Source organism: Porites lutea, chromosome 4, assembly GCF_958299795.1.
Source record: "Porites lutea chromosome 4, jaPorLute2.1, whole genome shotgun sequence".
Taxonomy (NCBI): domain Eukaryota; kingdom Metazoa; phylum Cnidaria; class Anthozoa; order Scleractinia; family Poritidae; genus Porites; species Porites lutea.
In genome coordinates this window covers 46,442,022-46,457,188 of record NC_133204.1, presented here as the reverse complement: position 1 = coordinate 46,457,188, position 15,167 = coordinate 46,442,022, and the positions used below count along the sequence as shown (strand labels likewise).

Genomic DNA, 15,167 nt, shown 5'->3' with positions numbered 1-15,167 from the left:
AACAGATCTTAGACATTCGCATGACAAACCGTAGCAACAAAATAAATGACTTTCATTCGGTCTAGAGGAAAATACGCTTGTGTGAGCAAGTGTTAATTACTTTGCAAAATTGATTGTTGTGAAAAGCTGGAAAGAACTAATTTACTTACTTCTGTTTGGTGTAGATACCTACAATGCCAATGTTTGCTTGAAAATCCAATGTTGAGTATAGAAAAAGGAGAGCAAACAAGAGGTGAAAGCTTCTCCCTAACCCTGCGTCAAGTAGGGGTGTAACTATTTGGTGCTCTGAATACAACAATCTTGCACCCCTAGTTATTGCATGCTCGCCCATTTTAAATAGTCAGAGTATAGTCTTTAAATTTTATCATAGATGACCGTCTAATAAAGTTAATTGTATTTATTGTTAATTTTTTTCAAACGAATTAACAATCTCAACATCTATTGTAGCAAATGTGTTAAGTAGATTCCATGAAATAAAACTGGTTTGTCTCTTTAACGTATGATCTTATGAATCCAAGGAAGAAGATATTTCACGTCAGTATACACCCCTGGTTGCCCAGGCTGTGCGCATGCGCTAGCCCAACTGACCACGCCCACTTGCACAAATTTTCCGCTCTCAATTTCTTGGCAAACAAGCGGGCCCCCGCTGTCTCCTTGGCAACTGTCAATCCCCCCGTCCTCAAACCCAGCGCAGAGCATGCGAGAGGTTATAGTGTAAAATGGATATTGCTGCCTGCAATAGCTCAGCGGTTGCAGGGGTAGTTCGGCTTGACGTAGCAGATTGGTGTCTCGTCTGGTGCGTCTCTTCTTGCTGAAACCGGTTACCCAGCAGTATGTCCCGGATGGAAAACTGGTTAGACTCGTTGGAAGACATACGGGACTCATTGTGTCGTTAAAGGCGAGTAGTGGAGACTCCAATAGAAGAAGCGCTATATCGTAATCCAGAGTCACGTGGTTGTAATTCGAGTGTGGACAGATCTTGGAAATGTCTGTAAAAAACACAGAGGTTATCACATATTAATCCTAAAAATATTAAGTTATTACATATAACCGTCAAGAGCAATGGCGGACGCTGTTTGCAATTCAGTTTTGCTTATCAGCGCACGCACATCACTAGATCTGTGATCAAGGTATAAAACTAGTAAGCAAAGAGGCAGTGAAAAAGGCTTAAAAGAGACAGCGAAAAAACATGGCACAATAAGCTATCCTTGAAAATTTGTGCCCGTTAAATCAATACTTTTGAAAAAAGTCTGTTTTAAAAAACCAAAAAGTGGACAAAGAATGTAAGGTAGTATTTACCAGTAATTAATTATGCAGGTTTTCATTTCTGATATGTCCTTTATATGGAGACATATAGCTACAAAGTACACAGATAACTGGAGTTAACCGGCAGCTCTTTCAACTTTTGAATTAAATTTGTTCATGCCGCTCCTGTGAGTAAGATCTAAGGCAAATTTACCCAATGAAGTCACGATGAATCGTCGGCATTTAAAAGCGGTAAAACTCTCAAAAATGGACGTAACTTGGAATGCATGAAAATGAGTGGAGGTGTGGAGTGGAAAGTTGAACTAAGCGGAAGGTGCGAAAAGTTCCGCCACAGTTATAACGTGGTGTTAAAATTATACGACTCACTTTTGTGGACCTCGTACCCATCAATGTTTCTGGCATCAAACTCCCCAAATATCAAAGTGACTTGCTTGCGAGGAACTACGCATCCTGTAGAGTCAACCGTAAGTCCTCTGACCAGCCCATAAACACAATGTGCTGCGGTCAGCACCCATTTTTTATTGATCAAAGATCCCCCGCATAGTATCTTGTCATTGGACAGCTTGATTCCAGTCTGCCACGGCCAGGCGCGAGGGGAGCTGATGTTCCCTCTTACGACGTAGCTGGTGTTTCGTTTACCACAGACAAGCGGCAGCGAAGGTTCTTAAAAATGAATGTATGTCATTACAAGTAGTTATTATAAATATTGCTAAAATAGCATATCAATTCAAGCTATATCCCAAGAGTTATGTCATGGTGTCATGGCTGGGGGAAGGGGCGGTTTTATTCCCAAGTTTCAGGTCTAGTACGGCGGACGGAAAGCTCACGTGACAACGTTCAACGCGCTGGCGCCCTCGCAAGTAGGATACAATCAAAAACGGTATTAAATGAAAATGGGCGGACCAAAAGGTTCTTCGACCTCTCTATATTTTATCGTATACTCAGGTTTTGATTGTCAATTTTATAAGTTGTTTACGCTGTGATTAAGCTTTAGCTAGCGTGGGCATGATTTCAAAACAGCCGTTTAGTTTAATGCATTGTGTTTCAAGTGATTATAAAAAATGTTCGGCGATGTACATTGCATAACATCAAAGTATCGAAAAGTAGAAAAGGTGACTTCAGAACAACAATTTTGTCGAAGAAGATGGTGATTTTATTTCAAAAAAATTATTTATAATTCTACATTTTCATTGGTCGCTGAACTAAAAATCAGTTCGAGTTGCTTGCAATTATATATGACATATATAAGTAGTATTGGTAGCACATATTTTTAACCGAAGTGTTTATAGTTACGTTTTAAAGTTGCCTAGGGCTACGAAATATCACTTTCAAAAAAGGTCCTAACCCGCCTAGTTATTGACACAATAACAACATGTTACTCTACCAATTTTTACTGCTTACAATACTGAATTATTAGTGTAATTTACAAATACCCGATGTTCTAGCATGGACGACCATCCAGTTTCATTTTCTCCCCATCTCTTTTGTGAAAAATGCCAAGTAGCATTTCATGTCAGTTTATTTACCGGGACATTATATTTACATTGTTAGCTACAGTAGCTCATACGGAAATACAGTAATTTGATGTAAACCAAAAACGATATTTTCTTTAGCATTTTTCTATCACATCAAAAGAGAAAGACTATTAATAGAATTTTAAAGATTAACATCTATTTCTTTCTAAATGGATAATCTCTTCGGTTCATGATCATTTTCGAGCAGCCTCTTCATGTGGTCAGTGCAGCTCATATTTTTACTTCCCTCCGGTCAAATCGCTTCCAAATTAAGTTCAGTTGTAAACTTAATGAACGCAGTATCACCCCATTGTTTCATAACCGTCTTCTGTCAGGGTAGGGCTGGGTAATGGGGCTCCACTTGATTCAATGACGGCGCTGACAGGGTCAGTCAGTAAACTGTCCGCCATGTTGTCTTTCTGTGTTGACCGACACAAGTCCTTCTTCGACAGGAAGCTTGCTGGGTTTCTTAAACAACTGATAAATCAAAAAAATTAGAAATTAAAACCCTTGATACTAAAACTCTCGCGTGACTTTTCAAGCCAAAATCTACTCCCTACCTGCCGCCTCGACGGATCATAACGGTTTATATTCAGGATTCACTATTCCTGTTATTGGTCAGATTGGTTACATTACTTTTAGTTAAATTACCACAAGTACCTAATAATCATAATAGATACGGACAATCAAAAAATAAAGTTCAGAACACGAGCTCTCGGGGCAAATACATACAGTTCGGTAGCCGATGAAAAACGCGGGAAGACGCGTGCAAACAAATAATTGGCTTCTGATTGGTCAAGACAATGGCGCCAAATTGGAGACCAGACCAAAAGGATCGTAACCCTGCTTAACCTCGTTTTCATGCCTTTTTAAGCAAACGATCAGTTGAACACAGGGTAACTGTCAACAGAAATCTGGGAAACTTGGCACAATCCGGGAAACTCGGCGCTTTACTGGTTTCAGGAGCGTTTTTCTTTTTGTCGTGTTGATGGATTTTCGCTAGTTGGTCGCAGTCAAAAGTTGAAAAAAAAAACCCAGCCCATCAGAAGTACAAATGTACGATTCTCATGTTTTTTATCTTGTGGGTCTGCAACCTACCACATGAGCAGCACAGGTATTATCAACATCACGGTCCCGAGAAAGAACACAAAACCAGGAAATTCAAACTTGAGTGATGCAGGATACATAGAGTTGAAAATAAAAGCTCCAAGAAAATTACACAAGGTTTCCAGAGATGCGGTGGCAGAAAACAGCGCCCCTGAAAGTGACAGAACAACACATTGCTATTACTGAAGGTAAAAAACGCAATGAACTTAAAGGGAATTTGTCGAGAGGATATTGCTGTTAATTTTAGGGCATTTCTGTGCCGAAGCCATTACTTAGTGAGCAAACCATAATATTTTATTGATGATTTTTGCAGGCGTCACATTAAAACTTGAAAAAGTTAAACTAACTTTTCAATTCAATCCCTGTCCATCCTTGTCATCCGTAGCAATAAACCACTTTCAGTGTCTAAAAGATCATGGTCTTACATAACAAAGTATATCTTTTTGGGTGGAATTCAGTTGATGCAAAGACAGGTGTTAGCCTTTCAAGACTGAGATAGCAAATAGCCCCTTTAAGGGCAGAGAGAGAGGCAATACGGCTTTTTTGAGCTATCATCCGAGAATGTTGACCTGTAAACTCGCTCTTTTTCTCGCCGTACCGTGGAGCAAAGAAGCGAAGACTTGCGTACGAGATTGGTCGGCCTCCTTATAAACCTTGTTACTACATTACTCCGGGGAAATACAACACAGTGAGGTAAGGAGAGATACCTTGTTCGTCGGCACCAACTATTCTTGACATCATTCCACGGAAAATGGGAACAGCAGCCCCGCTGAATACACCGGCCAAAGGCGCTGAAAGAGGATCTCAGAAGGAGATTAGTAATACAGTCGACTCTCCCTAAACGGACACCTCTGTAAAACGGATACCTAGAGTTGGTCCCTGCCTTTCTTTACTCCCTTTATTTGACTCTTTTTAAGACGGACATAACTCCTAGAGTTTAAACGCGTTAATCTTTCCCAATTTGTTTTTCCTATTGGAGCAGTTGGGGAAATTTAGTATTAAAAAAGGTTGAATGGCTAACATGGAAAAATTGCCGCGCTCATCAATCAAAATTAATTCTTGTTAGCCTCGGGCAGCACCTCACGAGAAGGGGAGGTTTAGTGGGAGGTCGGGTTTCCCCACCGTATACGGACGATTTCGAATTCTTGTTTTGTTTTGTTTTGTTTTGTTTTGTTTTTTTTTTTTTTTGGGGGGGGGGGGGGGGTCAAAGAATCCAGTATGTGATAACGATTTCCGTTTTTTCACCGGCTCACTTAACTGTGAATCACGGTATTTCTTGTAGTTCAGCGAATTTGATTTCCATTGATACGGGCTCCAACTTTCTGTCTAGACATAACGCTTGACCTGCTAATATTTGTTTTCCTTTTTTGACGTCACTGACTTGATCTGCTGTGCTTTGTTTTGTGCTTTGTTCTTTTACAGTATAATACACGCAGAAAACGATAGCCTGTTCCAGTTTCCAAGATATTAGGAGGTTTAGCAACGACGACGGCGACGGCAACGAGAAGGTCAAAAAAGCAATGGGTTTATTAAGCAAAAGGAAAAATTTTCACGTGCGTCATGCTTTTCTGTGCATTTCTTTACCGTCACTGCACGACTACGATTTTTCTATTTCTTTCTTAACTTGAGTATAGTCCCCAAGAAATCAACTCCACGTAAATTCGCCTACAGCTGTACCTTCAACAGTTTCAACGAACTGCGCGACAAAGTTTGATAATTAAAAACGCGAAATATGGTGTAGCCGATTACTGGCAGCGACCCTGGCACCAAATCCAATGCGAAAAACGCGCAGGCTTGTTTTCGTTACCTCCCAGCTCCCTACTATCGGAGAGCATGGCACAGGCGACGACTGCGAGGGAAAAAACATTCGTCCCTGTGGCACTAAATATTGTTGTATGAAATTAAATACATGTATTACTAAATTAGGCATTAGGATAATTCTAAGTTATAGAGAAAAAGCAAATCATACATGTGTTCCAAATGCACGTAAACGCTTACCCAAATACACTAGCCAGGTAGCTTTTGAGAATCCAAACATCATTAAAGCCACAGCAAGAGAAAATATACCAACTCTTATGACGTTAATTTCAGTGAGACACATTCCCAACAGTTTGACTCCAAGCACAGCGCCAAAGCCTTGCAGAAAAAACCGGTAACCAGAGAAATAGCCAACCTGCTCTGCAGAGAAGCACAATGGAGAATGAAGCACATACAGCACCATAACCCCACCAATACCAAGAGTAGTGAGGACAATCACACCCGAGGAAAACGTGAAGACGATCAGGTTTCTTCTTGCTCCGTTTCTCGGATTCTTGTAGACATTCCACACTCTGTTGATGCTCGCAAAGCTGAAGAGACTGCAGATTGATTTGTGTTCAGAAGATGTAGCTCTCGATTCGGGGACGAAAAAAATTACATAGAGTACAGAAGAGACAAGGCAGGCTAAGATGAACCAATAGGGCCCGATAAAACCAAGGTGTTCAATCCAGAGTCCACTAGTGAGTTGACTAACCATTCCTCCTGTGAACACTAAGAATTCCATGAAAGCTGCAGAAAAGAGACGGCGGATTTAACCATTACTTCCATGACTAATAGGTGCTAAACTCACAAAATTCAAGCAGTCTATTAATTGCAAGACACCATTCGTGCCCCCCCCCCCCTTCCCTGCACCCTTACCCCACCTACAAGCTTCTTTTGCCATTTATTAAAGAGTAGATTAACTTTCAGCCACACATAAGGAAGGGGGGGGGGGAGTCTGAATAATTATGGCTTGAATGTAGCTTTCAGGGCTGTAAGCACTCTAGCAGAGCCAGTTACTAGGGAACTTACAGAAAAAGACATTTTGAAAGACGCATATCAACTGGAAGTGGACTTTTTGCATTCTTGAGCAGGGATTTTGTCCAAATTTTCATGCAAATCATCTTTATAAGAGTAGAAACACTTAGCACTACAAATTTGGTACACTCAAGGAACATTGAAAGGGGAAAAGGCCTCCCTTCCATTTGACATTCATCGCTCAAAAACATAGCCTGCGAACGGCAGACGTTTCTCCTCGCTCATTGCCGCTAAAGGACTTTTCGCAAGGAGGAATGTCCAAATTCCATACTGATGACGTAAATCAATGTTTACATAAATAAATCCAGTAGTCATGGGGTTCCAAATGCAAATTTGTTCAAATTTTACGTTTCTCGTGGTCGATTTTGGTGAAGTGTTGTGTTCATCTGCGAATGAGCTGGAGCAAAACTAAAATGCCACTTTTAGAGAAGACTATATTCCACAAATATTGACTGTTTTGTTAGAGATTCATCGCATTTACATTTGACCTTTGTGGCCTTTTGTCTTTTGTCTGTCATTCGTAAACAATAGCTAAAACAATGAATCTACTCCATCGACCAATTAGCGCTTCTGGCAGGAGTCCGGACAGATTTTGTGTCATCACTATGGAATTTCTGTCGCTGAGTCGCAGACGTTCCTCCTCGCAAAGTGTCCTCAGCGGCGATGAGCGAGGAGAAACATCTGTCGTTCGCAGGCTATCAAAAACACCTTTGCTAAAGCTCCCTAATAACTAGAGCAACTAGGAACATAGCCAGCTTTTCGACTAGTTGTAGGCCTGGCTGACTTTCATTTCCACATATCCTGAAAATTGCACACATGGCTAGTATGCACTGACCTCAACAACTCTTTGAGCCCATAAGCTTTTTGGCTCAACCCAACAATGCATAATTCATATTAGAAGCCATAGAGTGATCAAACCAAAAATTTGTAGGCCCGGGCCTACAGGTCTATGGGCTGGCTATGCCCCTGGCAACTGACTTTGCCTTTGCCTTTTGCCTTGACTAGATGGGTGTTCATTACTGTATTCTATTTATGCAAATTAAGGTCGATTATACACCTACCAAGACGAAAACTCCTGTCAGACTCATTTGTGGTGTCAGCGATGTATGCCATCGTGGCCATTGCCACTGTAGTAAAGAATCCACACAAGCCATTAATAGCACTTCCCACAAACAACACATAAATTGGCCACTTTAGGTACATTGTTAATAGCACAATAACAGCCTCAATGGAACTTCCAATAGCTGGTAACGCTAAGGCAGGTCGACGTCCCACCATGTCTGTCCAAGCCCCAATAAAAAGCGCAGTAACCAAGGAAGGAATTGATGCAAACATAACCATTCCCAAGTGTATATATGAAGACAAAGACTGCACCTAATAAATAAAAATAATGACATTCAGTAATAAGGTGGATAATTTGCAAAATCTTCACAGAACATTAATAGACTCTATTTAACCCCTGTCCAGAATTCATTTTTTCAATTATACACAAATTTAGATAATATTTTTTATCGTCCACAGGGAAGTCATTTGAAGTAAATTCATGGAATTACCTCACAATAGAATTATTATAATAATTATATCATGTTTATTCATTATTTAACTGATTTCTAAAATCATCACCTCTTTTTCCAATTCTTCAAGAGAAGAGTTGAGTTTCTGCTTACTGCAAGAATCGCTGTCTTTTGATGAAGTAGTATAAGGAAAACCTTTAGCCTCACTGACTCGTTTGTAGATAAATTGCTGTATGACTGGTAAGTGCATGAAGAGACCATATGCGTAAAGAAAAATCACTGGCTCTATAGTGGGCTTTATTGACTTCCATGACACTCTTGAAGGCATGGCTTGATAGAACTGGCAATATACAAAACTTACAAAACCTAAAATAGAAAAATATTATCCTTTAAAAAAACAGTATCAATTAAGAAAACAAAAGGATGCACTAGATATCCCACAACTCATTTGTGGCATAAAGTGCATCCAAGCAGTAGGGACATTACCATATACAGTGTATGGGATATATAGGTGTGAGCCACTGTGAAGGGTATGGCTTTTTAAGCAACTTATTAGTCCAGGATAAGGTATAGAGATCAGACAGTTTGGGCCTAGAATAGGGTGTCATTTTCCAGGAAACTAAGCAATTGGTTGAAAATTTTAGGCTAGACTAGGGAAACCAGGAATTGACAAATTATTCAAAAAATGAAATCTGCAAATCTTAGTTTACACGTAACTCAGTTTAATGGCAAAGAGAACGTCAACTCTAGGATAGGGAGGGATTTTGGGCATCTACTCTAGTTTAGCTGGGTAGAGAAATTCAGCCAAACTAGGTCTGGTGTAGCCTAAGGGTTCCGCCGTCCCAGTAGCACATCCCTACCCAAACATTTCTAAAGTACCTCCCCTAGGGGGCATCCATTGGACCATGCCAATCATGAAGTCATCTAGTATCAGATAGATCCCAAATTTGTTTCCGTTGTTCTGTTTGTTGAGGAAATTTGATACTTCAACTTATAACTTAAAGGTGGTCACCGTCTGCGCAACGCCTCCAAAACGAAACTTCTACATAAAAAAGTACATCTTCGGGAAAGCGACAATATTCAGCAAAATTAAAGTAGGCACCACTGTTGTAAAAGGGTCTCTTGTGGTCTTAAGGGTCATTGCACAGCAAGCCACACAAGTCAACTGTCTTACCGCAGTAGCACCGCTTGTCAAAATAAAACGATCAGTTTCAGCTCGTGCAAGGCACCCCATGGTACAGAACGGTCCTGCTCCATTGATCTTACCTTACTTTTCTAGAACTGAGAGACGATCTTTAGAAGAAAGGTTTCCCTATTCTTCACTTAAGTTCACACGCCATAAAGGGTCATCAGTTTACACAGTTGCCCAGCTATTATAAGCGTAATTGCTTCTCTTGGGATATAAAAGTGGGATAAAGTGCTTTTCCTCCTGCGTTCTGATAAACACTCCGTCACTCTTTTAAAGAGGCAAATTTTCCTGTGTCCGAGACCCTATTCTTGGCGAACTGGAACGCTGGGTTTCACGTAGAGGCTTGAAATAGTCCATGAGCTTACGTGTATAAATAGAAACCGTAGAATGCTGCGTCAAACTCTCAGATCATTTGAGAGCCTTATCACCATGACGCACCACTGTCACCGAACTGTCACCACTGCCGGGAGCAGCTGAGGAAACAGTCTTGCGTGACCATTTCAGTGAGCGTGACAGTCCAAATCATCAGTCCAACATCAGGCTGCGAGAAAATTCTGTGAATCAAGAGAGGCGAAGGTCGTGCTTTTCAAAATAGAGAGCTTGCTTGCAATCCTGCACTCAATTTGACGATAGCACACAGCAACTACAAAAAATATCAAAAGATTCTTTTGGCACGTCACGCAATGTCCTCTGCGTCCTCTTCGGAAGGCTCTGCACCGAATCAAACAGTTTCTTCATTTTTGCCACAACAAATTATGTAAAAGTTAAAAGCCCATGAAACTTATTCTTTTCTTGCGCTTACCGTTGTTATTAGCTTATTTGTATTTAACAGTGTAGAATGATAAAGTGTTTGCTTTGAAACTTTCTGTTTTCCTCTTGTCCACAAGCTACTCTGTTTTTTAAGTGTGTAGTTTATCAAATCTTTCTCAGTTTGTCAAAGAAGTAGAATCAAAATAATAACTAGTAGTAATCTCCAATTAGGAAGAGCGTTCGAGCTCTTTTAGGTTTATTTTGTTATTTCCCAATAAATTGATGCTGCAAAACGCTTCCTATATATTTCTTTAAAAAAGAAAGAAAACAAAACAAAACGACAACGAAAAAAAAAAGTCTCACCCAGAATGCACTGCGCTACGCAACCACTGCTTAGACCAATTGATCACTACAGAAAATACCATAACATACCATAATGCTCTTTTTTGTCACCCCAAAATTTTGCGTATGCATTGTTTTCAGTTTCTCTTGGGGCCATTTTAACTCCCAAGAGAAACCGAAAACAATGCTTATGCACAATTTTGGGGTGTCAAACAAAGAGCATTATGGTATGTTATGGTATTTTCTGGGGTGGTCAATTGTCAATTTTGTGTCCATGAGATAAATTATTCAAGAAAATTCGCAGAATTCGCAGAAAATGCAGACGTACGACCAAATGAGTACCACAAAAAGTCATTTTCGTAGGTTACAGAAACGATAGGTTTTTTTCCCATACAAATCCTTGTATTTTGAATGTTACGCAACAATGCCGATGCTCGCCGATGCTCATATTTCGAGCTTACCAGCTTGGGCTACCTGTGGTTAAGCTATCTTGCCTCCACGTGCTTGCAATCATTATGCTTGTTTAGATAATAAACACTGAAAACTGCCATTTTGCTTCTACGAAGTTCTGAGATTTAGATTGTGGAAGCTGGAGTACAACTATACAAAAAGCTGGGGAACCCATCACACCTGTATTCCTATGCACGTGTCAACCTTGTTCTCAGGAAACCTGGGAATGAGGTTGTGTTATGCACATGTATCATTAGGGACCTTAAGCAACTACGACGACGACGGCAGTGCTGAACAAATGAATTTGCGTCCTTTCAAACTTTATTGCGTCTAGTGGAACCGCTTAATTTGTGAAATGTAGGCTACTTTTCCTGGAGTTAATTGTTAAGGGCTTTATCCATGTTCAAATAGGGAAAGGAAAATTTGTTGTCGTATGTCCACGTCATCCATAAAACGTTAAAGTAGGAGATTTCACGTGGTAGTCATGCAGTGGACGTCAAAGAAATGTACTAAAAAGCGTGATGCACATGCAGAGCTGTTGTTTTGACCATAAAACCAATTGTTTCTTGACGTTGTTGTTGTCATCGTCGTAGTAATTGCTTAAGGTCCCTACTGAGAAAAATTACAGGAGGCCCAGTTCTAGATACTACTATTTTGCTTTAGGGGTAAGATTGGGCCACATCCACAAAACAAGACTACATAGTGTTTCAACTCTCCCATGGGAAAATTCTGCAAAAAAAATAGTGAGGCATGGTTGATGCCACCTGTTATTTTTTGGTGAGTGAGTATAAAACCACACCAACGGTTTAGACTAATTTAATTATACTCTGACCTTCAGCGATGAATACCTGGTACACAGACAAATCAAACACACAACCTAAGGACCAAACAAAACATAACTACTGAAAACAACACAAACACAGAAAAGGAAAACAATAGTTTTAACATATAGTTCCATGACAGGGCTATGCACCACTAAAATTTCACATTGCTGGGTAAATACAGTAAGTAGGCTGGGGACCAAACAGCTAGGAATTTCTTTTGGTACTATTATTTTTTTCTTCTAGTTTCCTTCTTCCTAGCTTTTTTTATTCTTCAGAGTTTCCTATGTAATTCAGGGGAAATTCAAAGCCCCCCACCCTTAATGATAGCCCTGCATGATTATTCATTATATAGCACGTATAAAAAATGTCCATAGAATACTTATGTGCACCGTGTATCATATATATTTTCCTGTTTATTTACAATGCTAATGCAGGGTTCAAAATAAAATCACAGCTTTTTGCCTGAATCTGTAGGGTTTTTTTGTCAATAGTCAACAATGTGATTTAATACAGTAGTCAAAGGAATTAAACATTCAATGCATAGGATTTGTGGAGAGTGTACTAATGAACAGAATCTGTCAAGTACCCGATGCCTAGCACATGACCAAAATCTTTCTGAACTGAAATGTCACTTTACATGACCGTGCAGAAACATAAAGGCAATAACACAATGGTTTGTCTAGACAAGCTTGCATGTTTCACGCTTGAACAAATGTATAAAAGAATTAATCATTTATGGTGAACAAGAATTCTCCTTTACAACTTTTGCAGCACACTTTAAATTTCCAAACCTTTTTCTACTCTTTCTCCTCATTTTAAAACGTTTCCAAAAAGCTTTTAAAACGTTTCTTGGCTGCTTTATGGTCTGATATGAAATGTTTACTACAACATTACAGTACTTCAATTTCAGTTGGCCAATCAAAGCATGACATTTCTTATCTCTTTAGTGAAACTTCGCTGGCAAGTGTGGTCAAAGTGCCGGCCACCTGGCAGCTACTTTGTACCCTGCTAATCTACACAATGTACTGAGCAACACAAATCCAAAACCACTGCCATACAAGAGAAGGTAGATGAGCAGCTATAATTTGGCCTGATCTCACAGGCTATGACTTCTGTAGTTTGAACTGTCTGTGTCAAAAGTGTCCATGACATAAGCATCTAGATACTGACATAGTTCTTTATGATACAATATCAGCTAAGTGAAGTCTCGTTTGTCTTGTTTCAAGATCTTGAAAGGTATGAGCCCAAGCAGCTACTCTCTCTCGTGTTCTTTTCAGCAGCCCTTCTTTCTGTACTAGCTCAGCTCTCATTCTTTCAACTTCCTAATAAATGGAGAGAAAAAAAGAAAATAAAAGTTAAATGGCTTCTACTATATTAAACAGCTCTGTTATTTGGGTACAAAGTGCCATAAAATTAAAATCAGTAATGGTGTATAAAGCTATCTGTTCTGAAAAGTTAAATAATACGAAAGGAAGTTCTTCAAATAATAGATTGATCATACATGATGATAGAAGGTATTAAAATCATTACCCCTAAATTTTACTCAAATCCTAAATCAAAAGAGATTTGATTCAATAAAAAGAAAAAGTAGATTCACGTATGTCGATAGCTCCCGATTTAGCAGTGTAAGTCCTGCCTTGATAAGCACTAAAGAAATACATGCATAACATCGAGGAACATGCTTTTAAAAGCCTCTACAAGTTTTTCACGACCTTGATAGATAAGCCAATCTGTCAATCTGCTTGTGTTTCCAGTAAAAACCTCCATATTTAGTATTATTAGCATTGGAAACCACGTGCGTATCAAAATCGCAGGGTTGACCCCAGGGTAGGCAAATGCCTGGCCCCTGGGCCACGCAGAACTTGCTAATGCCCCACCCCCGAGACTGATAAGGCAGGCAAATGCCCCACAGTGGCCCCGGGGGAAGGGGGAATGGGTGCAGCTGGAAATGACTGATGCATTGGGCTAGGGTATCAAGCTCAAAACAGTACTATAACTGTAAATAGTCTATTATTACCTCCTTTGTGACTTCTTGGGGATGATTCACCCGGCTGTACATTTGTTTTCGTAGAAAATCGGCTTCTAAGGACTTTGCAGAATCAAGAAATCTCTTGATGCAGGCTTCCACCCCTAAAACAACGTTAAAACATGTTTGATTATTTCCCATAGGCAATTTAAATCAACTTTAAGATGTGGTAGTTTCATATCATCAATATTTTAACCATTAGTGACAGTAAAAGTACAAAAAGCTTAAAACTAGGCAAAGCTCACCGCTTTGGTTGACATCCACCATCTTGCCATCTTTCTCAACGTTGTCAGTGACAAGAAAAAGCGATACGCAGGACTGTTGAAATGAAATGAAAACTCTCAAAATGTAATCCTTTAAAGGAAAAATAGATTTAGGAAGACGACATAAAACGTTTACCTGTAGCGAAGACTCGAGAGCGCTGACCAAATCCTCCTTGTAGGCCGCCATTTTAGCTCATCTTGAATTAGACTAGTTCCCAGGGTTTCCCGAGTTCCCTAGAGGTCGAGGCTCTTTTAAGGACGATTGCTTGCGAAAAATGCTCCTTCCTTAAAAGAAAAGGTCTCAAGCTGTTTAGGCCAAAAGAGAAAAAAACATATGACAGGCCAGTTTGGTCAGTTAGTTGCGGAGAAGTTGGAGCGAGAGCAATATTTGGTTCAAATGGTCAAACCCTGTTAATCATATCCTGTTTTGAAAAAATGAAGAGCCTCCTGGGAGGGGCAATAGAAACTGTCCGTATTTTTAAAACGAATTGAAAGGATAAATCAACCTCGCCACGGTCATTCGCTCCCATAGTTCCCTCGAAAACTTTTACCCGATTCCAGACCAAAATGGGGAAAGTCTATACCCGTTTTCAGACCTAAACAGCGCAAAAAACCCTACCCTTTGGGGCGGCACACACCTACATGGCCTATATAAGGATAGCCCCCTCCCACGCCCCGGAAGAGTTAGTAAAGTAAAAAAAAAAACAATCGTTTATTAGCGAAGCTCACTTTCGATGAGTTTGTTGATTGGGTAAGAAACAAGCATCCGTTGCCCGCATTAATGGGTCTCCGTATTACTGAAGATTTTTCCTCTTAGTACCCAAAAAGGAGTTGAGTCCAAAGGATACCTTCAAGTTTGGAAGGCAAAGGGTTTAGAAGTCTTTGATTACTTATCTATGGAAGATTCAAGCAAGGCGACCCATTTCGACAAGTACAGCAGAAGTGTTGTTATACAATGTACTACAGGTATCATTCAGTACTTGTTTTTAGCCTGGGACCAGGCTGTGTGGTGGGGAGAAAAGGCCAAAAACGGGGTCAAATAGGAAAAATATCGGCCAGCCAAGCAGTGGCCTGGGAGGGGGAAAAG

General features: G+C 40.0%; 3 protein-coding genes across 3 annotated transcripts; all 3 read right to left on the bottom strand.

Moving 5' to 3' along the window:
- Nucleotides 1-137: 137 nt before the first annotated feature.
- On the bottom strand, nt 138-2,724 carry LOC140934764 (chymotrypsinogen A-like). Its single transcript, XM_073384334.1, has 3 exons — nt 2,700-2,724; nt 1,633-1,929; nt 138-989 (listed from the first exon to the last, which is right to left on the bottom strand). The coding sequence occupies exons 1-3, from the start codon at nt 2,722-2,724 to the stop codon at nt 493-495; spliced, it is 819 nt and encodes a 272-aa protein (XP_073240435.1). The 3' UTR covers nt 138-492.
- LOC140933823 (proton-coupled folate transporter-like) lies at nt 2,397-9,880 on the bottom strand. Its single transcript, XM_073383478.1, has 7 exons — nt 9,503-9,880; nt 8,346-8,602; nt 7,784-8,096; nt 5,886-6,434; nt 4,595-4,678; nt 3,879-4,038; nt 2,397-3,257 (listed from the first exon to the last, which is right to left on the bottom strand). Exons 2-7 carry the CDS (start codon nt 8,562-8,564, stop codon nt 3,083-3,085), a joined length of 1,500 nt encoding a protein of 499 aa, XP_073239579.1. The 5' UTR covers nt 8,565-8,602; nt 9,503-9,880; the 3' UTR covers nt 2,397-3,082.
- A 2,306-nt stretch (nt 9,881-12,186) lies between these two features.
- On the bottom strand, nt 12,187-14,307 carry LOC140935934 (mediator of RNA polymerase II transcription subunit 28-like). The gene is made up of 4 exons (XM_073385505.1): nt 14,217-14,307; nt 14,063-14,135; nt 13,809-13,921; nt 12,187-13,113 (listed from the first exon to the last, which is right to left on the bottom strand). Exons 1-4 carry the CDS (start codon nt 14,265-14,267, stop codon nt 12,970-12,972), a joined length of 381 nt encoding a protein of 126 aa, XP_073241606.1. The 5' UTR covers nt 14,268-14,307; the 3' UTR covers nt 12,187-12,969.
- Between the last annotated feature and the right edge of the window lie 860 nt (nt 14,308-15,167).